The 24,933-nt window shown below is 35.6% G+C and overlaps 1 protein-coding gene across 1 annotated transcript in view; it reads left to right on the top strand.

The window, feature by feature from the left end:
* The first annotated feature begins 258 nt into the window (after window positions 1–258).
* The window catches only part of LOC131679493 (uncharacterized), a 116,159-nt gene continuing 91,484 nt past the window's right edge, over window positions 259–24,933 (top strand). Inside the window, exons 1-3 of the mRNA XM_058960229.1 lie at window positions 259–481; window positions 722–833; window positions 21,253–21,398. Of these exons, the coding sequence (XP_058816212.1) occupies window positions 436–481; window positions 722–833; window positions 21,253–21,398 (304 nt within the window). The 5' untranslated portion in view covers window positions 259–435. The remainder of the gene's footprint in view (window positions 482–721; window positions 834–21,252; window positions 21,399–24,933) is intronic.

The following is a 24,933-nucleotide window of genomic DNA, read 5'->3' as shown; positions in this document are numbered from 1 at the left end:
CATTATTATTGTGTACTCGCGTATGCGGAGCTAGCCGCGGAAAAGAGCCTCGAAGCTTAGCTCGGCGCATAGCGAAAGAAAAATCACCAACTAGAAAATTCCCTCCTCCTGGTCCAACTTACCACATCGTCGGCGGTGCAGCCTGAGCTGAAACTTGAAATGCTTTCGGTGAGCCTCCGTTTAGCGCAGCATTTTCAGTTCTATCCGTGCTTCCGTAACGATGAGGTGGTACTTTCTTCGGGCTTTCCAGTGGAAATAGCTGCAGGCGCGCTGTAGCGAAAATGTTTTAATGGTGCTCCCGGCAGTTTAGTAACTAGTAATTCGTTGCCGGAATATCGAAACCTAGAGTGGCAATCAATGGCATAAAAATCGGTTTAAAGTTCGCCAAAGTTCATCACATAATTTTTAGTACGGTTAATTTAGGTTCAAAATATAATGAGTTGGTTCGTGCGACTGTTACTGATTCTATCTTTACTGGCAGGTAACGTATTATCAGTTTGTTGAGCAAGCGTTTTAAAAAGTTGAACGCGTGTAGTAGCAACGAGCCGTGGTATTGGAAATGGAAAGTGTTTTCCCGCATTGGAATGTGTTAATGTTCGATGAAAGTGAAGAATTTATCAAAAAAAAAATGAAAAATTATGCTGCTAATAGTTTTTTTTAGCAATGTGAACAAATAGTTAATAAATGCCGTGCGTGCTTCGATGTTTTTTTTTTGTTTCAGAGACGTGTTGTTTGTTTTCTGGAGGTGTTTTCGATTTGAACTTCTTCAAGTGCATGTGGAAAAAAGACTACGATTGTCCGCATGAGGACATACAATTTTTTCTCTATACAACGTAAGTAAAGAATGTGCTTGGATGAATCAGTTCTCAATTTGTGAAAAGCTTTCCGCTTGGGCTTATGGGTCAGTGGATCACCAATCGGTACCATATTGGGATTTATGTGAAAGAATCTCAAGAACACTTGACGATTTACGCTTTGTGTGCTTCGTGCACACCACGAGAATGAGCTAAATGAAAGAAAAGATACAGCGGTAATAACGGTGTATAAACGTGATTCTGAAAGCTTTTCCTAATTTCTGTTGGATAAAGAAAGAAAGTTCATGCGTCATTAGCACTTTTTATCGATGCATTAAAAATATATATGCCAACTATTGCAGCAAGCACTTTTGTACTATTTTCTACTAGGAAAGAATTCAGGAAATTAATAGACTGACTTTAGCCAAGCCGTGCCATTTTACAAAACGAAAGCTATGCTAAAATGATCATAACTTATTTTTCTCAATAAGAACATAATCTTATATTTTGAAACATATCTTCTGCATTTCTCACATAGACGAACGATCTTTATGAATACAATTTCTTTAAACACAAGTAATATTCGATAATACACAAGAAAACATTTTCATTAGAAGCGTATTTAAATTTATAACACATATTTAGTTCAAATTAGTAGAATTAATGGGAAGCGAATTGCTATTGCGTGTCGAACTAACGCCGTTTTTAAATAAATATTATTGATCAACTACTTGAATAACAATCTGTTTTCTTTCAGTTTTTTTTTTAATATTTGAGTAACGTTATATAATCTTGGAAGAAGGTGTTGAAGTTGCCCTTAAATGGCCGACAAAATATGCTCTTCTAGTGAACTACTTCCAACGAATAATACACATTTATTATGCATTAGTATGTAACTAGAAAAAACAGGGTGGCAACGAGAAATTTATTCACTAAGGGCCATCTTAAGACCGCTTGAGTTCTCTGGGCACTATTGGACTAAGGGTGAGAATTCCGACTCCAGTGACACAACCGATTCTGATTAGTTTCGGCTTATTTTCCGGTTTAACTTACTGTGTTCTTTGTTGAGCAGTCTCCCAAAACCATGATCGCTAAGCCACCGTGCAATGGTGTAAGTAAGTTTTGTATACACGATTAATTTACTTGTTCAAAGTTTTCCCCATCTTTCAAATAACAATGAAAAGACGTTTAAGCGAACCAAATTGGAGTATGAAATACTCAGAACAGAGATTATCCGTCCTGTTTCCTGATGATAGTGAAACGCCTAAATATTTCGAAGATGAATTGGTCGGTGTTAAGTCAGACCGGACTAAGTGACAAAATATTGATTTCGAGAAAAACAGGTTTAAAGTTTGAATCGTAGCATCCTCGACGTTATAATTGAAAATTATTTTTTGCAATAATTTTTGTTTATGGTTACATATTTAAAATCTGGCAAAAGTCGAATGTAGCTGAAGAAATTCTTTATCCGGTGTTATCGTTATCTCATTTTTTATGTTTTGCGACTTTGTCCGGTCTGACTTAAAACCGACCAATTCAAAGTTTACCTTCAATTGTTCTTTTGATATATTTTGATATTTTGATATGATTTTGATTAAGTAAAACAATGTATATTAAATAAATTTCAATTGACTATGTACTGCAAGGATACTTCGTTTACTAACCCGAAAAAACCAACAACGCCTACAAATTCTCAGTACAGATTCCGTTCAAATTCAAAACACTGAACACAGTATATATCGTGTATGACATTTCTTCGTCGCAATGGAATATTACTGTCATTTCTTCAGCAGAACCATTTTACGTGTATCATAATAGTAATTGCATGCTTCTGAATTTCGCTCCAAATAGTACTACAAATGCTTCATTGGGTTTAAATCCTGAGGTCGAATAGAATGGAATCAGTGATTAAATGTTTTACGGTAACCATCCCTTAAGGGGTTACTTATATCTACTAGAGTGTCAAAAATAGGGCATATTTGCGATTTTTTCATCATTGTATATTTTAGTGTGAGTCTATTTAACATGTATTGTAGTACATGTCTAAAGGTATTTGTAGTAACTTTTATGTTGCAATAGTTTACAAGCTGACAGTGACAGTGAAGCTGTTGCCACGGATCACCTTATTTTAAAATCTCATGCACGGTGACCATGATAAATCCAGAACGGCTCATCTGCAATGGAAAAACTAATTTCTTTTCGTTAGTACATACCTGGACACGCTTCGTGAACGAAGGATTTTACAAAATGTTATTTTGTTATAGAACGGTACTAATTTTTCTACAATTTTTGATTTTAGATGACATAGAATCTTAGTTTTTTTGGCCTAATAAATAGAAATATCGTTCACGAGGAAGCCATTGTAATTAGAAACGAAAAGGTGGAAGTTTCAAATTGATCGGTTTAGTATGTGCCGAAATATTGTCACCGTGAAGCCGTTTTCGAAAAAAACACGATTTTGAGATATTTGTGTTTAAAATTTCGAGTCAATATTGTGCAATGTTAAAATGAGTAATATTCGACCTACATAGAGTCATCTATTCCGAGGCCATACTGACTATCCTCTGAGGTGGCAGTAGTATCAAGAATGTTATTTTGATGGTAACGACGTGCCATTCTTCCCTCTTTAGTAGCCTCTAGCCTCGTCCTCCATTGAGACAAGCTCATGGACATTTGAAGCACAAGGCATCTCCAATGCTTAAAAAATTTTCAACACTGCAACATTTTCTGTGTTGAAAGTACAAGCCGAAGTAAAAGATGCGATTTCTACTGGTAAAACATCCCCAGGAAGAATCCTTGGACTAATTTTCGAAATGAGTTGATTATAACTCTTATTATTGTTTTGCGTGAGTCCGCCAACACACTTCTCAAACAACTTAATTTTCGAAAGATCATTAGTGTACTAACATTAATGTACATTCTGACGAATCTGACTTCCGGAATGGACAAGCATTCGATGCGCATTCCAAATATATGTGCCTTTTGACTTTTGGGGAAAACCCTGGATACACGAAAATTGAACAGTCACTCTGGTCGTAGAATACCTTCGGCTATTTAATGCGGTAACTTCAATTATAATAGTCGGAGTCTTTTGAAATTTAACATTCTTGACTGAAAGTACATTAAGAAAACACAAAAAAAAATTCGAATTTTTCGATCCACCCATGTAGATATAACACTTTAATCACCATCGATATGCTTCGGATCGTTATCATGGACAAAACCAATATTTCTTCCACATCCTAATTGTTTCGCGTCAGCGTTTAAATTCGGTTTCACAATGTCTAAATAACCAAAATGATCTACCGCGATATCAATGAAGATACATCACCCACTCCAGGAACTCAAATACACCTATAAATTTTGCAATTATATCTTAGCAGTGGGCTTTCTCCATATTATGACTCCACCATCAGATCCAAAAATTGCATAGGGGACGGTGGGGATTTGTGAACCATGGGGAATTGTGAACACCGTCAATTCCCGCTAAGCTATAGATGATAAAAATGTGGTAACTACTGTAAAATGTTTCTACTGTCATTCTCATTAGCAAATGTTGCATTAACCCATGTTCTTCATGTACAGGTAACTAGCGACTAAATATACCAAACAAAAAGTTTTTTTACTGTATTTGGGGTATGTGGAATCCCTGTATGTAGCTGATTGCAAAACAAACCATTTCTTAAGTAATTGGTTTCCATCGACAAAAAGAATTGGATGAACCTTTAGTGTGTCGATGAATATACGTATTTTTCGAAGATATGTAAAGTGGGGAGTTGTGAACCACCATTAGTGGGGGTTGTGAACAGTGGGTTATAGTATGTTTTTTTAAATACAAAAGTATCATAATTCGATAATCTGGGACGAATCATACATATTAGGATATAATATTGTTCAAATTTTTGCGAAGAACAAGATTCTGCCACGATTTTAATTTCCCTGTGCCACAACCGACGAATTCAGGTGACCTGGCGCGAATCAAGTTGTCACTGACTCATTGCGAATCAGATCTTTTTTCCATCTCATCTTTTGTTTAGAAATATCTTAGAATTTATCTTCTATAGCCCTAATAAAATATAAATAAAATAAAATATGAAAAATATTACATCTCTTCTACTTTTTGCGATGGTTCACAACTCCCCACCATACTAAAAATGCCGATTCCACGCATTTCACGCATTCTGCCATATCTCAAACAAGACAATGATTTTTTTTTAATTGCTTCAGCCTGTGGATGTATTAAGGTGTCCTTAATAAATCTCAGGTCTAACATTGAAAATCGACCAATATTTATGGTAGTTATGCCCCGAAAACAAAACTATGTTCACAACTCCCCACCGAACGGAAATTGTGTACTACATACACAAATTCTCATGGGCTCAAACACCACACAACCTCTTAAAAAGACCATGAATATGGACCGTTTCAAATTTTCCAATTTACGTTTTTTTTCATACCTGTCCAGGCTCCACATCGTACTTTTGAGCATGTTCATCCATTTTTTGATATTTTTGCGAGATGAAAGGCTCTTCAGGGCAACGGTTCCATAGCACGAATTCGTATATAGATAACTCTGCTCGACAGAAATACCCACTTAACTGTGTTGTGACCGCATATTGCCATTTGGAAAGCAGGAGAAAAATTATGAAAAAATGGCATTTTTTGTTTGTCTCTAGTCAGGATCGGTTTTTATAAACTCTACGGGCAATCTCTTATGCTTATGCTTATGCTAGTCAGGATCGGTTTTTATAAACTGTTGATAAAATTTTGTCATATCTTATAATTGAAACACTCCCCCAGTGGGATTGAAAAGTAAGTAAAAAAAAATGTATGTGACTATTCTTCGTGCAAATTTAAGTACTGGGTTGAATGGCGTAATTAGATTTATGGACTTTTAAAGTCAAGAATACTGTAATTAATGATTAAAACAATTTTTACGATCAAAATCACATAATTCAGAGACTCAATATCTCCGGAGAAGTTTTATAATATAATGCTGCGTATCTCTTGAAAAATAATTTTGATGATTAATCCCTAGAATTAACTCTTAACAAAACCTTATTTGATGTCTTCAGTTAAGTTGTTGAAAATGGTATTAGAATCAACTTTGTTGAGGACCTGTGTACAAAACCTAATAACGGTATACAACTAAGCACTCAAATCTACGCCAAAATTAGGTACTCGCGTAACTTTTTTTTATTTTACTTAATTTTCGATCCCTCTCCTCTATCTGGCTAGTTTTAGAATTGATAATAAAAACTTTTTTGAATTGCTCATAAAACCGATCCTGATGTATTAAAAACAAACTGAAAATACCATTTTTCACCTTCTTCTGTCTACTTTTCATAAAACAATATGCGATCACATATTATGGTTAGCATATGGTTTAAGGCAAATTATCACAGTTTAAAATTTGGGCCTTGGAACGTTAAAATGAAGTAACAGTTACAAAATAGTTCACTGCAGTTTATTCTTTACTATTTCACGTGCAAAAACATGCCAAATTAGTCAAGTTACAATGTATTTAGTTCTGTTAAAGTACTTGTAATTAATTGTGGCTGGTAAACGCTTTTCTAAATTATTACAAGCCGTACTATATCGTTCGACATTTCATGCCAATGCACAGTGGCACGACTTAGAACAAAATGTGGACTAAAGTCCAAACTTTTCCGTAGCGGTTCATATAGGACGTTTTTATGTAATTTTGGTACGCTGAATTCGTTTTTGATATTAAAACATCTCAAAAATAAACATTTACTGTTCATTAGGGTGTCTCAAAAATATTTTCTTTTCTAAATCGTCCTTAAAATTTGTGTATATTAATTTTCGTGTGCTAAATCGTTTTTGATATTAACACTTGTAAAAAAAATCATCATACATTAGGGTGGCTCAAAAATAATTATTTTGTTGTGAAGGTTCAAAAATTTTTTAAAGACATTTTTGTGCGCTGAATTCCTATGTTGGTTATAAAAATAGAAATTAACTTTACTACTTATTAAAGAGGCTCAAAAGTAAATATTTTGTCTTTAATAATGATTTCTTTCAATTGTAATTTTGGAATTTATTTTCCGTATTGAAACGAATTGATTGACATCTCATTATGGGGCTTCAGAAATGATTATATTATTTTAAGGATCAAATAAGATGTGATCGACTAATTTTGGAACGTTTAATTCATTAGTGGGTTACTTGGTATGAAAACTACATTTTCTTTCATTTTCAAAACAAACATTTTGAGCGTCTTAGTGGAATATTGATTAACATTCACTAATCAACAAGATGGTTAACGATTTTGTTTTCGCAGGTGTGTTTTAAGTTACTTAGATTGCTTATTTCATACCTTAAATAAAAATAAATCCAAAATCCTTTTTTCGCGTATATGGTTCATTTAAAAATGGTCTTATTTTATTTGGATAATATCGCACACCCTTAAGCTATATCAGTGCTATGCAAACTCGGATAAAATAGTCTCACCAAATGACTAGAACTCAACTGTGTTCATTCAATTTGACAGTTATTGCGTAAGTTAGCAAAAATAGTTCATGAAACATTTTGTGACACATTTCAATGGTTGAAAATATTTACTGATTTTTAATAGTTATGTGTCCAACAAAAAAACACCTTTAACAGGCCAACGAGGGTACCCGGGTACCCACAAATTGAAATGCTCATAACTATGGATTCCTTTAACCGATTTGGACACTTTTAAATGTTTTGGATTCAGAAACTCGTCCAATTTTAGATTCTGTACAATAGAACCGGAATAATGGATCTGGTTTTTGGTAATCCGGATTTTCCGGAGTAATGTTCCAGTACTAGGATATGATTTGTAAATTTTAATAATGTCCTAGTAATATGAGTATCAAAACGCTTCAAATTGTCTCGGAAGTCTGTTTTTATTGTTACGGGACCCTATGACAATTTGAAAAATGGAATTGGAATGGAATGGCCATTCACGGCCCCACGGGAACCTGCTCCGGAATGTCCGTTACAAGTTCATATCACCAAATGGTTCCAAAAGCACGAGATACAGCCTACTGATGCAATTCCAAGACTTTTGATACCCATATTGCTAGTATTTCATTGAAGTTCGCAAATAGTACTCCTGCACAGGAACCTGCTTCCGGAAACCCGGATTCCCGGGAACCGAATTAAGTAACCCGACTCATTTTTACCAAGTCCAAATATGGATGAGTTCTTGAATCCAAAACAGCCAAAAGTATCGAAATCGGTTGGATATTACCTTAGTTATGGGCATTTTAGTTTTGTGGGTACCCACGTCGGCCTGTTACGTAGTAAAAAAATCAGGAGCCCCTCCTCACTCCCACCCTTACTATATCAACAATATTATTAACCCAAAAGCTTGACTTAGTGAAGTTCTAAGATGTCACAAAGTTTCAATTTCCAGTTATGGATAAACATAGGAATTTCATTAATTGAAACATATAAAAATACCCAGGTACCGCGTCGGACACACAACGGTTAAACATTCTTAATTCCTTTACCACTTAAAAACCATACTTCCCACTCGGCTCCTCACTCTTGATCACTAGTAAAACCTTTGTAGATCATGCTCTAAATGCTATTTGAAAGTAGTGCATAAATTAGTTTCATTATTCTAGTTATAAAGTGAATATTCAAATTAAATATTATTAATAACCATGAGTCTCCATCCACAGTTTTTTTTAAATTTTGACTGCTTATCGCAAGTTTTCGCAAAACTAGCATAGGTTCATATTAAAGAGAAAATGAAAAGCTTTCGAATGAGCATGGTGTGATCGCGGGCATTCACGGGCGTCGTTGTTGTTTTCGCTTTAGAAGTTCGAATTCTATAAAAATTCATGACAAACAGTTATCTAAACACTAACTAAACCAACTAGTGACTTATTTTTGGCGATTTTACGATGTAATTTTATCACACGGATAATTTTGGTGAAATAATGCAATTCATATAATCAACCGTTTCTTTGAAAAACGAGAATAACCGTATGTAGTTCCTATGGTCAAATAATGCAAAAAACACTTGAGTTATGCCCTTCAAAAAGCTGTCAAAAATTCATTTTGCATTCAAATCACCTAAAATCTCGTGAAAATGTCTCTGATGGCTTAGCTGTTACGAGAAAAATACTAGTGAGAATATTGCATAACCTTCATATATGGACTTAAGTCCGGGCTCGTCCCACTGTGCAATGCTCAACCAAATGAGACAAAACACAAAAGATTTACGTTTCCAAACTCTCTTAACATATTTTGCTATACTGTTAATTGGGTTAGGTATTTTGAGTGAAAAAATAAATCGTTGTTTAAAAATGATTTTTTTGCGAAGCATTCATATACCACGTAGACAAAAAACCTTCGTTCTAATATCGATTATCTCGAAATGCTGATTTTCCAAAAATGAAGTTCCGTGATGACGATTGCCAAAAAACTTTTAAACCAATCTTCGTCATTTTTTTAATTGTTCGGAATGAATTTCAATTAAAACCTTAATGATTTTTTTTATAAATGTATATTTTGTAAATAAAATTTCTTTAATACAATTTTAATAGCACAAAACATAAATTTTCTGGGAAAAACTTAAATAAGTCACCATCATACCGATCATCGAAATAAAACTTTGTGTAGCGTAAGCGTTTTCAAACCACTACAACATTTTTCTGAGAGGAAATATAAAGAACATACGTGCTATGCATTGGAATGTTCTAGTTACGGGTTTTTCGGACTTCTCAGACATTAAACTTCGATGAACAATTATATAATTCTCAGCCATTTCCTTTCCAAACTGTAATTTATACAATCGTTTTCAGAGTCTGCACAGAAAACAGTACACAGTGCCCCAGATCTGAAACGCAGAAAACCCTAATTGAAACATTACTGGATGAGCTGGCTAATTACGTTATGTTTATATAACGATATAGAGATATCGGTTATTTTTTCCGTTTCGGGGGAAGCTTGTAAGTAGATCATGAAAAATCATGTAGGTCATCGCTAGCACATAGGTCTTCAAAGCGAATGTGATTGATATTACAATACAGAATGTTTCCATGTTTCGCAATGCTACTATCAATCCCAAAAGTAAATTAGGTATGGGTTTGCGTTTCAACTTCGCTTTATCAGAATCCGACACTAACTTAGTGACAGACTGACAGGACGCTAGTACCAAAAACACAATTTGTGTTCGTGAGCAAACCCTAATAAAGCATGATAACCCGCAAGAAAAGGAGGCGTCAATTCGGCGCTAGCTAAATCCTGTCACTAAGTTAGTTACGAATTCTGATGAAACAATTTCGAAACTTAATTCCATAATCGGTTTTAATAAACTGTTGATAAAATTTTGTTATATCTTATAATTGAAACACTCCTCCAGTAAGATTGAAAATTAAGTAAAAAAATCCCCAAATAGCAATTGCAATTTTATAGCACGCTACAAGTGCAATCTTAGTTTTATGATTGGCCTTAAAACTACCATACAACCCCAATTGTTACTAGGGTCATGTAAGTAGCTATTCTTCGTGCAAATTTATGTACTGGGTTGAATGGCGTAATTAGATTTTGTATGCAAGTTATGCACTTTTAAAGTCAAGAATACTGAAATTAATGATTAAAACAGTTTTTACGATCAAGATCACATAATTCAAAGGCTCAATATCTCCGGAGAAGTTTTATAATATAATTTAACTAATTGAATTAAACATTTTGTACTCTTCACGCGCAAAAATGGCTTTAAACAATTTTCTCCTTAATGGAGAAAAAATAATTTTAGCCAAAATTGTTCTCCACTAAGGAGAAATATAGCATATTGTACCCTAAAAGTATTTTGATTCGTAGTTACTGCATTTCGTTCCACTGTGCAGCACAATGACCCACAAATCGGATGTATCCTAATGTTCCAAACACTGTGCTAGTTGCGGAAGAGCCAATTTCCATCTAATAAACTTTTCTTTTTAGCCTACCGAACAAACTAGTTTGTGCCTCAGTGCAAAAAACCAGATTTCCAGCGACTGGCCACCTGATGGCCCCTGCAATGTCTTTCCTATAAAACCAGAAATGCACATTGAATGCCTTTATAGAAAAACGTTTCTCACCTCTCGGCGCTTTTCCTGTACACTTTTGCTATCAATCTTCGTGAAATTGGATTGTGGTGAGTTCTTTCGATTAACCTATTAAACACCGAAAGTATTTATTACATACGTTCTATGAAAACAGTAATATTGTCCATAACTAACGGTGCCACTCTGCAACGTAGACAAACTACATTATTTCTACCGAGGAATGAAGTCTTTTTCATCTGGCATATCAACAAATGGAACTAATTTTAAACATTGTGCGAACGCTTAATGGGTTACTAACATAAACATAATTTGTTTCAATGTTCCATCTGAATGCATTTTAAGAGTAAACCACTACCATTATAATGTGGCGTGCTCTAGAAATTGACAGCAAAAAGATTATAAGTTTTTATGGAAATACTTAAATGTGCCAAGCCAGTTCCAGTACCTACAATACAACACTAACTGCAGTGATACCGAACGGGGAACACCTACTTGTCTGCTGTGCCACAACAAAAAACCGGCTACCGATTCAAGATCAATGTCGAGTTGAAAGTGAATTCGCCTGCTCTACTCCGCAGTGCATTGCGTGTGTTGCATCGTACAAGTAGAGTAGGTACATACTACCACGGCACCCAGCTTTTACCACGTTCACCGCACCTGTCTGCAGGCGGGCGGTGGTTTTTGATTAGCAGAGTAAATTGAAAAGAAAGAAAAAAGTTTATTCACCGCGAATGAGGGAGCATGAATCGACAGAATGGGAATGATATAAAAGGGGCAATACTGAATTATATAAGCATCACAAGCGGAGGAATGGAAAGGGAGGAAAGAGAGTTTTTCATATGACCGAAGGGAATGAAAGGCTAGCTGCGGTGCAGTCGTAAATCTATAAACAATCGTTAGTTTTAAATACCGTAGCAAAAACGAGCCTTACCAGGTGCACACAATTTTGGTAACTGTACATAATTATTGATATGCTAGATATTAAATTATCTATCTCTAATTTTTCATTACTCCATGCCCCGTTCCGGTAAATATCAAGGCGAGAGATGTGAACGGAATATTGCGAAGAATTGAAGAGAATTGTCAGACCCGGTGGAGTACGGAAAAGTTGCTAGCACACTGTTTGTCTATTTGCTCGTTGCAGGGTAATCGGACGATTCATTTCAATAAATTGAACTTTTTTTACGGAGGATATGTTCCGTGCGAAAAAGCCGTGTTTCCTCTTGTGTGAAACCAACAAAATGTGTTAGGGCATTTACAACAGCTGTAAATAATTAGAGCTACCATTTACCAACCGTCCACGGTATATCTTTGATTTCGTGATCAGATCGATCAGATAGGTGTAATTAGTGGTTTAACGGGTATTCATAGATTTTAGTCTCAAACCCTGAAGCATTTCAGCTCAAGTTTATTCCGAGAGAAGGAAACTTCTTAATTGTTCGTTTTATTGGACACCCTTCGCAATTCATTGCAAAGAAAGCATTCAAAGATAAGTAAAATTTGTTCGAGATCTGATTCTAGTGAATTATCTTCTTTTGGCTCCTGCTAGTTTAGCAGATATTACAGATATAACAGTTTGTGCAGATGGCGCCGGTGGTTGAATGGTAAGAGTGCTCGTTTCTCACCATAGCGAATCTGGGTTCAATCCCAGCCAAGTTCGGTTGAGATTATTTTAGGTGAAAAATCTATGATAACGTCTTCCTTCAAAAAGAAAGTAAAACCCTGTGTTGATGGGTAGATATCTAGGCTCCAGATGGTGAAGTCACCTCTCTGACGTCGGTGATAGATACCATCAGTGAATCGCAGTGAATCCCACCAATTCTCTTATGGGGGGTATAATTTTACAGTTCCTGAAGTCGACAATCGCCGTATAGACACGACGTAAAAAAAACTCATCATAATCACTAAAGCTTATCTCATTCGATACAAAATCACGCATCACATATAAAGTAGATTTTGTTAGTATTAGGTTTTGTACCCATTCGCTACTTACGAAAATTCCTTTTCCTTTACTATCTACACCCGCACTCTCCCGTCACTCACAATCTCATCATTGCTTTTTTTTCTATACCATTCTTTCCTCCGCTACTATTGAATTTAAACTTCTAGGAACAAATTAAGGGGTTGTATACAGAACACAACCACAGAAACATAAAAAATGTAGCTTTTTTCAAGAGCGTGCAATTTAATTCACGAATGAATATTAAGTTATCACAACTATCGACTCACGTTCTAGCTTACTTTATTTTAATCTATCACAACTATCTTCACGTTCTAGCACATGTTACAATTTGCTATACATTAAAACCTAATTTGTTGAAGGTCCTTCAACAGTAACACAACTCTAAAGCCAAGTACAACACCATGCTCTCTGCCATACTTTTAAACTAATCTATTGTTTCAATTAATCAATTACATCATTCACTGACAGGCATTATTCAGCTGATACATCTAGCAATAATAAGTAGGTCTGTTCAGAAAATATATTCAAAACGAGTAGCTCCATATTAAGAACAGCGATGAGGAAGCCGACGCTCGCCAAAGGAAATATTCAAGTCTTCCACGAAATATGAAACTTCATTCACAGACTAACAGACATAACAGTATGAAGGAATTCCCTAAAAAATATCGATCCGGCAATTTTCCCAGAACACTAGCTCCACCTTTTATTCACGGTCCCAAACACTCATTCACCGGTGAGTTACCCCTAAGGTTTGGGAACAATTTTTCACTAGTGGTCTATCCCCCATATACTTCTTCATATGTCAGTGGCGCCATAATTTCAAATGTGGCGACAGTCCAACTACAAATATATTTAAAATGACCGTTAAAGCGGGCGAAGCTTTGTTTTTGAGTGTTATGTCTGTTAGTCTGTGCTGCATTTTCCAATCAAATTTTGAACAATGTAGGGTAATTTCGAGAGAGATGCCGCGTCGGGTGAGATGTCGCACTTTCTATATCTCGTATATAGGGTTACTTGTACACGGTAATATGATATTGTGAGTTTGTCATTCGAAGAATTATAACACTGAAGATGTAAAATAATCCTTATTATTAACTCACAAAAATTTTATGAATGATTATGTACGAACAGTTGCACCACGGAGTGCCGAAAATTTTTCAGCACGACATTAAAACTTCGTTTTTTTTTTAAATTGTTCGATTTTTTTTTGGTAAATCATGTATCGGTTGAATAGCTGGGATCTTTTAGAAGGCATTCTAATCATGAGCACGGTCATCCATAATTTCAGGGGAAATGTCGTCGTGCGGCATCTCTCTCCTACAATTGGGAGAGATGCCACGTCAAAATTGCGGGTGCGATGCCGCACTCGATGGAGCAGGAATGTATTTTTTCACCTCGGAATGTCATTGAATGATTATTTGCGTCAGATATATGTTCTTAATAAAGTATATCGACAAACTAACGGATCTAACATAGTGACATATTGGATTAATGAGTATGTAACTAAGTATTAGTTACTTCGGATTATTCTTTAAAGTTTTAGGCACTAATTTTCGTTAAAGTTATGCTTTGTAAAAATGAATCTTTCAAGAACGAACCTAAGTTATATACAGCGGTGATCGAAAAAATAGCAGCGCTAATATTTTTTCGAGTTTAATGTAGAATATTCCCATACATTCTACTCTTCAATAACATTGTATGACTTTGTAAGCGACGTTTAGTACAAAGAGTAAAACGCGCCACTTTTTGGTATCATTGGCTTATCTATCTATCTATCTATATATATATAAAAGTCAAAGTTTGTATGTATATGATTTATAGACTCCCAAACGGCTTAACCGATTTCCGTAAAAATTTGCACACAGTAGGTATTTGGTATGGGGCGTGTTTGTGTGCTATTAGTTGGAGATTATCTGCCCGCCAGATGGTGCTTTGGAACAAATTGTGTTTTCCTCCTATTTCGCAGAGCGTCGCAGCAACGCGCGACGGGTATTAGCTAGTCTATATATATATAAAAGTCAAAGTTTGTATGTATATGATTTATAGACTCCCGAATGGCTTAACCGATTTCCGTAAAAATTTATACACAGTTTTCATTTGTTATGGAGCGTGTTTGTGTGCTATTGGTTGGGGATTATCTACCCGCCAGATGGCGCTTCGGAACAAATTGTGTTTTACTCCTATTTCGCTGAAAGTCGCAGCAACGCGCGATGGGTATTAGCTAGTTGTTTATAAAACATAGCTGTAATTTCTGGAGAAAGTCGATATGAAGCTGTTCGTAAAAATAGCAGCGCTACCACAAAAGGTTTTTCAATCGCCAAAGTTTTCAAGATTTTCAGTTTAATTTATCTACTCTGATCGGTATGGCATTCCTACGCTTACAGTTAGCCCGAAATTATAAGTTTATATGTTGTAGTATTTCACGATAATGGGTTGTTCGAAGCACTGTACAGTTGAGCAACGAAATCTCATCAAACGGTTGAATGCTAGTGGCAAAACATACCGTAAAGATCAGGAACTTTTACAATGTTCTGCTAAAAAGATACACAATGCATTCCACTGGACAAACAAAAGTGATACTAGCGGTGAAAAGCGAGCAACATCTGCTCAAACTTATCGTTAGATGGGTCGGAGGGCAAAATAATATCCGTTAGTATCTTCAAGAGAATTCTAAAAAGACCTGGAACTTTCTATTGCAACGTCATCGAGTAGAAAATGATTGATTACACACAATAAGTTCGATAAACTCACAACACGACCCCTTCACAATCGTCTGAACTTTGCCTAATTTCACGCCAATTGGACCGTTGCAAAATAACGTGAGCTGATGATAGAAATGTGGTATTATTTGGCTCGAAAGGTAGCGTCAATAGGTTAGCCAACATTTTGATTCACTTTAATAAGTTGCAATTTGATTAACTGTACTCTTCAACGACATGAATTGATTGTATAAAATGCACAGATCTCTTCTATGTGAACAGAAGTGGAGGCCATATACGTACAACAAATCGGTATAGTAGAACTATGTGATTTACGACGAATTTTGATCCCATCAGAAGCCATATACAATCATCTAGTTTATCATTTTGAGTTTATATATGATCAACTTTACAATCACACATGAAGGTTTATGCAGCTTAATGTCCCCAATGTGGTAACAGGAAGTATTTTTAAAAAAATAATATTATGAAAATAAAAAATCAGGATGAAATTTCCATAATTCTGTTATAAGACACAGTTACGCCCACACTGGTAGATATGTTTTTCATGGGTGAGGTTGGAGTTACTGGCACATCAATTATTAAAATTACCTGCTACGATTTACTTCCAGTTTCGAACCTGAGATCTTCGTATTCCCAGCATAGCCGCTATGTACTCTTCTATTTATACACTGTCAAGCAAAGATTATATTTGAACATTTTTATCGCTTTGTGATTACGATCTAAAAATACCATAATCCAACCTAAATATGGCACTCCAATGATGCCTTCTATACCTGTCAAATCACAACCTACATTCTGTACTCAAGCCATTTTTTATTGCTCAAATATTGAACTAGTCTGGCAGAGAATTTGCGAAGTGCTATAAGGAGGTGACTATTTTTTGAACGATTTTGCAGTTTAATCCAATTGCAAATTAATTTCTATACAATGTTTCAAAATTGTCTTTATTATTCCGCATGTACAATTTTGTTTTAAGTTGTAGTGGACTAATAAATAACTTCAAGTCAACATTGTATTTCGATCACAGGTTTGCATTTTATGTGAACTTTTTACAACAAAACATAATTTTTGCTTGCACTATTTGTAATTTTGATTTAGTCTGTCATTATTTGTAATTTATTGTAAACTTTTATATACGATTGCTGGTTTGCTGGGCCACCAGGTACTGAATTTTAACCACTATACACAATGCAAACATGTAAAACATATGCATATCTATATAACACTATTCTTGAAAAACGCTTGCGCTGCTATTATTGCGACCAGCACTGTAGGTTGGTTTGTTCAGAAAATATATGCAAAACGAGTAGCTGCATATTAAGAATAGTGATGAGGAAGCCCACGCTCGCCAAAGGAAATATTCAGTTCTTCCACGAAATAAGAAATTTCATTTTCCAATCAAATTTTGAACAATGTACTAATAAACTTAAGTAAATAATATTTAGATTAAGTATTACTTTGTCGGTTAATAGCCAAGCTTATGAATTATTTAAGAAATTACAGTATTATTAAACTAAAACTGAAACAATTACATCTCCAGTATAGCGGTATGTTTTTGTTTTATTTAAAACGGCTTTGTTTTAAAATTTAAATTGAACTGTGTTTTGAATACGTAGAGCAGGACAGATCGGCAGGCTGGATAAACCGAAATTTAATTTTAATTCATTTTGTTGGAACATGCACCTTCAAATGTAGTCTGCAGTTAGCAAGGATACAATACAACCAAGACACAGCTCACCGTAGGTCTTCCCAGTCTTGTTGCATAGTAGCGGTGTAAAAACTCTATTACATCCAAACAGCTAACTACAAATGATTATAATACCGTTTGTCCCACATTTATACGTTCACCCCATATGTTCAGGATATTTTTTTTTTGTTAGGACGAACTGCACCAAATTTTAGGCATTTATTTTAAAACTTAATAAGCGATGTTTCTCGAGATTTCGAAGCTCTGGTGCGTTTCGTTCGTTTGTTATGGTAGTTTAAGTGTAAAAAGTGGTGTCCCACATTTATACGTTCACCCTCATTGTTTTTTGGACAACTTTTTTTTTCTTTTTACACAAACTGCTCCAAATTTTCAACGTTTGTTTTAAAACTTAATCAACAATTTTTCTCGAATTTTGGAAATCCTGGTGCTTCTTGTTCGTTTGTTAAGGCAATTTAAGTGAAAAATGTGTCCCATATTTATCCGTTCACCCTATTTTCTCATAATAAGTTTTTTCAAACGTACTGCACCAAATTTTCTAAGTTTATTTTAAAACCTAATTTACGTTTCTCAAAATTTGGATGCGTTGGTGCGTTTTGTTCGTTTGTTATGGAAGTTTAAGTGAAAACAGTTGTTCCGACGTTTATATGTTCACTTAGAAAAAATATAGCTGTTTCCAAAAAATGCTTTACTCAAGTAAATATTCGGTAATAATCACGACTACATTTATCAGTCAATCGAATTCCCAATATTTTTGAATACAAGTTTCATTCGCTTCGGTATTTAATTATTACGATTTTCTATATTTCTTACTCTGAGCTTGTTTTAGAATAATTTGATTGGATTCTTGAACCTTGCAACTGACGAATACTACTTCGCGTTGTCATACACATCGGAGGTCATTCAAATGTCGCTTTCTCCGGACGTTTTCCCGATTGAAAATGTTTCGAGTGAGATTGTTTGTGATGTATATGACAACGCGAAGCAGAATTCGTCATTTGCAAAGTTCAAGAAAGCAATCAAATTACTCTAAACCAAGCTCAGAGCAAGCAATAAAGAAAATAGTAATAATTAAATGCCGAAGCGAATGAAACTTGTGTTCAAAAATATTGGGAATTAGATTGACTACTATAGGGTGACCATATCAAGCGAGTAAAAAACCAGGACAGTTCAAAAGGAACTACTACCCTCCATCACCTCTTAATCGATTGTGTCTTCTCCCCAGGTTTTCGGCAGCTAAAAAGTTCTATGTTCTGACAGGCAGAGCTTCGGCAATAAACAGCTCTGGGGTCTGGCAGGTATAGCTCAGCCAAAAAGTTTCATGAAAATTCGATCGCGCTTTTTTTTTTTGATTTACACACACGTAGTTCTTTCTTCATAGCGATCAGCGAAGGCTACATGATGTTGTTGGGAAAATCGTCAATCATGAATTTAGCAGCTGAGACGAAATATTTTGAAATTATCTGTGCAGGACCGGCGAGGAGTTATCAGTACTAAACACACGTCATTGAAGTAAAACAGATACATAAACGGTCCTAAATAGTTTCCCTGCGCTACTCCTGATTTAAAATAAGTACCTGACAATCTTCAATGTCAATCATTATATCTCGATCTGAGAGCTAGGATCGAAATAGCTGCAAAAACTACCGTTGATTACAAATTTCTATTTTTTATCTATTGTTATATAAAACAGCCGATAGGTTGGTGTGAATAATATTATAGTGAGCACGACCTTCCATACTCCCTGTTATGTAGGATGCTAAACTCGACAGGTCGCTGTTCAGCATCCAAGCATGAAGTCATGTTAATCGTGGATTAGGTACTGTTTGCATTGAGCTTGAAGTGCATAATCACTAGCTAGAGACAGTGTGTAACGAAGTTATTCCACGATAGTTTTTGATGTTTCGTCATTTCCATTTTCATGGATTGGAATAATGTTCGCGGATTTCCAGAAATACGAAAAACTGCCACTGAAAAGAAAACTCCAATTCACAAAAACTTTATCTTCTCAGTGGCTCTAAAAGGAATTCTTTGGGTCCCGGATCTCTGGTAACCATTGTTTCACCGCCATTGATAGCGGCCAGATATTGGCCCACAACTGGAATCATTTCGATTTGTTCGGCTGCCAAACTTCCCTGCAAACTAACTACAGGTCATTCATATGCTATGTACTGCACATACGAACGCCTCGTTCTTTTTCTTTTCAATTTCCACGTAAGAGAAGAAAGTTGAGATTAAAAAAGACCGTACTAATCTCAACTTTCTTTCAGGCAAGATGGTACAACTGAGGGATTCGAGTGTATACAACTTTGTCGTATTCGTTGAAGTGCGAATCGGTCTTAATCAGTGGTGCAAATTCTCATTTTCAAATGCCAACTTTCAGCTCAATCAAACCCAACCATGATTCAAATCCAAAGCCTCCCTTAATCATTCACTTTCAAGTTGGCTGGATTTTCATTCATTCTTAATTTCAAATTTATGCTTTTTCATTCACCAACCAAAGTTGTTATCTGCTCTGTAGAGGCCAGTTTAGGTTAAATGTTCACATGTTTTGCGTTTTCAAGCTTCCATGAACAGTAAGAAGTATGTTTAGGGTAGTTTTGCTTGAAAAACCTAGTCAATGCCCAAGTAGAGCGATATTAACAGGGTCAATGAAATTGAAAATGAATGAAAAATGATTGAACTATTCGGCTGTTTGAATGAATTATGCAAACGGACAAATGCGAATTGAGCATAGTAGGGCCTGATTTGAGATTTGCTCCTCCTTCAAGTTCAAAACAACCTGTTGAAAATTTGCAGCTCTGGTCTTAATTGCGATCTGAACCAGAGGAAATAAAGAAAAGACTCAATAAAGAAAAATATTTTAGGCTTTAAAATAAACTTCGAGAATTTGGTACAATACGTTTCAATTAAAAAAAAGTTATTCTGAGAAATGACTTTTTGGATTTAGCGTCTAACTAGTACTAGTTTAGATTCAGGATCTGACTGGTACCAAGAACGTATTTGTTAGTGATGAAGGGAAGCCGGAACGCTAAATACTAACTAATTTAGGTATTGTGCCCTTTTGTACTAAAACTGGGTAATCCCAAAAAAAAACATTTTTTTGCATAATTCCTATTTGTCATTTGGGATTCTTATGACCTTCTCTATGTATCATAAAAAGTTAAATAGCCAACTCAAAAATTTTCAAAGCAACAGACAGCACTCTCATCCCATTGTTTCCACCATCCCCATGCCTTCCAAAGCCTTCTGTAGAAACCAGCGCCAATTTCACTTTCGAATTGAATTCACTCACAGCTTCTGATATCACTACCTTAAACGAATAGTAGCATCTATTTATACAACTAGTGATTGGATCATCACAAGTAAACATTCCTTACCGGTAAGCAACGCGAGATCTTGCCGTTTAATTCATCCGCACGACCAGCTTCCTCTGTACTCTTTCAGACCCTTTGTGGAAGAATAAGTGACATGTGGGAATTTGCCGCAACCGTCCGTGTGTCGCACTTTAGGAAAATGAATAAAATATGTCTAGCCGTCGAACGAGTTTTACCATAGGAACAAGCTTTGAGCCAACTATAAGGTCGTGACGAAGAAAATAACAACACATAGGAAAAGTTACTTGGTCGAATCAAACCACGAAGCGGATCGGTAGTGGGAAAATTTTCTCAATTATAAACAATAATTCAATAAACGGTCGTTTGTAAACAGTTGTCGCTCGAACATAACATTGTCACATTTGCTTTTGTTGTTTGTGCAGCATAAGTACCGCCACAGATATTGTTTTAAATCGTTCACCTTGTGCATCCCACAAATTATCACGTCATGCAGCTGTGAAGCTTTTCTCCGTTTAATTTGTTTCAGCCCGTTTATATATTCATAGACAAAGGGTTTTGCTTCCGAAGTGGAAGCCAAGTGAACCATCCTTTTTCACTCAATTACACTTAATTACGTCGACAATAAATTAAGTTTAACTAGGAAGGATCAATCAGCACGCTGCTTTCTGTTTTTGCAGATCAAACAAACGCGGCCGAGTGGTGGACATGAATAAGCCAAAAACATTCTTCCGAGCAGGTTTCAAACCATATCGGGACACGGCCCTCATTATTCACGGATTCAATGGAACGCAAACAAGTCGACATATTATGTTTTTGAAAGATGGTAAGTTTATCCTGAAAATATACAAACCGTATCGTAGCGTTTTAAGTATTTTCATTCTACAAAAATAATTAAACTGTACAGAAAGTGTTTCAGGGGTTATATATGTGTTATTTGGGCTTGGTAAAATTCACGACATATATTAGGTTTAGCTATGTTATTCAGGTATTGTAGGGGTGCGAATGTGGGTGGTAAACGAATGTACCACAACCGAAAAAAAATTCAAAATCGCGCTCGCGCTGTATTTACCGCACTACAACAACTAGGGTTACTGTGCCCTAATTCATCTTAGCACCTCTATTCATCTCACCCATTTAAACACATTATTTAGAGCAGTGTCTGCTATCTCTATTCAAAGCATTAGCTCAAACGCTAGGATGAATAAGGGTGCGTTGTATTCGACTTTTCGCCTGGTTCAAACGCGGGCATTTTACATTTTCCATGCCAGATTTTTTATAGCACTGCTTCTTAGGAATTGAAGAAAAGCAGTTGACATCTACACAAGCGCAATCCGATCACTGTAATCCTAGTTATCGGCGACATAATGTGACATCTTGACTAATGAGATAAATAAGGGAGCGTATGCGATAAAAGTGAATAGCCAAAATTTGTAGCAGCAGAGTTTTGATAATATGTATATTAATTATTGAATTATACTTGTAATATTACGTATGCTTAACCCTTCAAAAGGCAGGGCAGGCCCGGCGGATTTTTCTCGAGTTTTAATGGAGCTGTAAATATAAATACAAATGATTGAGCGTTTGTGAGGGTTAAAGACGTTGTGAATTTAGATAAAGGTATAAAATAATATAGTTTTAATCAGCCCTTTTTAAGCGAAAGCAGATTTTGCTTAACAAAAATTGATCAGTTTAAAAGATTGACTGATAGTTTTAGCCAAACATTTCGTCAACCTGAGATTATGGTAAGATTTTTAAGATATAAAAATGAACACCAAAATACACATTTGAATTCATGTAAAATAAAAAAAAATAGTATTTGCAATTAGCAGGACTCCAACAGTGTTCAATTGATTACTGTAATCATTTTACCATAATAGTAGATAGTAGCTTCCAAGATTTAGGAAAAGCTTTAATGTTAGCATTGAAAATGATCTGATGCATACGATAGGCTACTGCAAAGATTTTTTTTAAATTTTTTTATGCGTTTTAGTCAACAGTATTAATATGTGCTCTTCCACACCAAGGTATAACTTCCAAAGTTTTGGTTTAAAAACCGTATTTAAAAAAAGGTAGGAATTTTTTGAATTGGCCTAAGATGAAGATGTCGAATTACACAAAAAGTTTTTTGTGTGGCAAGTGATCTGTAGATGTGTCAAAATAAGCCAGTTTTTTTTATTAAATCTGGAACCGTTGTTCGAATAGCTTTAACTTCCATCCGCGAGCGGTGGGTGGCAAGTCTAGTTTACACTTGTATAACGTTGGAGCTATTCAAACAGGGTTGCTATGATTAATAATAAAATCCACTTGTTTTGAAGTCATGCTGCTTCTTTAGTTAATAACTTTTCTCAACGAATTTTCATAAACTTACTATGATTCCCGAATGTGTTCAGTAGAAGAATACCTTTAGAAATAAATAGAGTTCTGATTAATTGATTCATGAGGTGATTTTTTAAGAATTTATTTTCAATGTTAACCGATTTTCCATACAAACTTCCATTTAAATTTTGAAATTTTTGGAGGGTCCGTAGACATAACCGATCGGTACCAAAATTTGTACAATTACTAAGGACCATAAAAGGAATCAGTAGAGCCTGGTGGAGCTAAAAGTCAAAAATTGAATAAGTCTAGTGAATATACCCCTCTTAAAAAGTCGCACAAAATGCACAAATCAGCATACGCGTACCAAACTGGAGGCAATATACGTACATAGCTATTGAAATTGACGATTTTCGATAACAATATACACGTTAAGCGCGATAATTTTCATAGGTTTGCTAGAATAAACTTTACCGAAGAACTAGGATGTCATTCCAAACTACCATTTTTTAAGACAACGCGTCCTGGGATTTTGCTTTGCATGAACTTGATTGTAGTGGCTGCGTGTTGTTGAAAACAGAAATTTTTCAGGCTTTTTTTGCATTTGTGGACAGACAAAGTATGCCAAAATCCAACGGTTGCGTGCGCCGCTGATGGTCTCTCACTCTTTGAAAAAATAAGGACCGATGATTGTTTTGGAGTACACTCCGTCCCAAAGAGTTACTTTCTGGTCGTGCTGTGGTGTTTGATGTATAACTTGTGGGTTCTGTGTCCCCCAAATTCGACAATTTTGATTATTTACTCCGCCGGTAAGGGTGAAGTGAGCTTCGTCCGTCATTAAAATTTTGTCCCTAAAATCAGGCTCTACATCAATCATCCTTGCAACAGCATTTCCATATCCCAAGCGATGTATGTATATAGCTTGTCAGTGCTCTACGAACAACTCTGAACGAACACGATTTAATTAGTACATCAATGCGTTTCTGAATTAAATGTCGCATTTAAATCATGTTCCTTGTAATATGCAATTACAAATCCAATTTCTCCAGACTAAATTCGACTAAATTTGACTCTTTGTAGATCATTACGAGTCTTTTCCTACATTATTATACGATTTGGGGTTGTCTGGGTCTCGTTAGTCCGTCAACGAAACAACACCAGTAACTAAATTTCTTGGTTTTTTGCAAACAATTCATTCGCGCTTCTAACATCGCGTACTGTCAATAGGGAGCGGGAAGCCCGAAATAGACACTTTTTAACATTCCTTCCACAGGAATTATCAATATGATTCCCACCGCATTTCCCATAACGAACCTTATTGCTACAATGGAAGACTGGGTATACCAAATATTTTCAATTAGTATATTTCATGATCCGAGGCACAAAAACGTGAACAGGTAGACTAACCTTGTCAACGAGGAGGTAATTTTGTAGGGCAGGTCTGCAAAGATTACCCAATAGGTATCTGAATTGACATAAGTCTTTCCGGAAACGACCCCACAAACTTAAACTCCATTAGCTGGTACGTATACTCTGTACTCCTTCGTAAAAGACCAGTACTATCATTTGTCTGATTTAACTATTTACTACCTCACGAAGCTTATCAAGGCGAATTTTCGATATTTCTGTCACGGCCGAATATCTTTCCGTCACAACTCGGGAAATCTGTAATAGATTCAAAGACTTTTTGTCTTTGTCTCGAAAAAGGTAACGAAGGGCCGGGTGGCCGAGCTGGGATATACCTTGAGCCGGGGAGCCTATTTTGTTTCGACATCCACCTCAGTTTGAGGTAAACGATTGCCAGAGAAAGTCATTTTTGCCCACAGTGCCGGGCTTACCACCAGTTCCCCTACATCATAATTCATAATCTACTGGATCAATTGTTTTCAAACTTTGCACAGTTATTCACGCTGGTGCGGCGGATCAGAGATATGCAGTTTTTTAAAAGTATGACATGCGTTTGTTAAAATTATTATTAAAATAAACATTGAAAATAATAAGATCGTTTTGTAGACCATTCAAAAAATAACGTTGTGATAAGA

The sequence above is a fragment of the Topomyia yanbarensis genome, chromosome 2, assembly GCF_030247195.1.
Source record: "Topomyia yanbarensis strain Yona2022 chromosome 2, ASM3024719v1, whole genome shotgun sequence".
Classification (NCBI taxonomy): Eukaryota; Metazoa; Arthropoda; class Insecta; order Diptera; family Culicidae; genus Topomyia; species Topomyia yanbarensis.
Note: the sequence above shows the minus strand (reverse complement) of the source record. Positions and strands in the feature narration are given on the sequence as shown.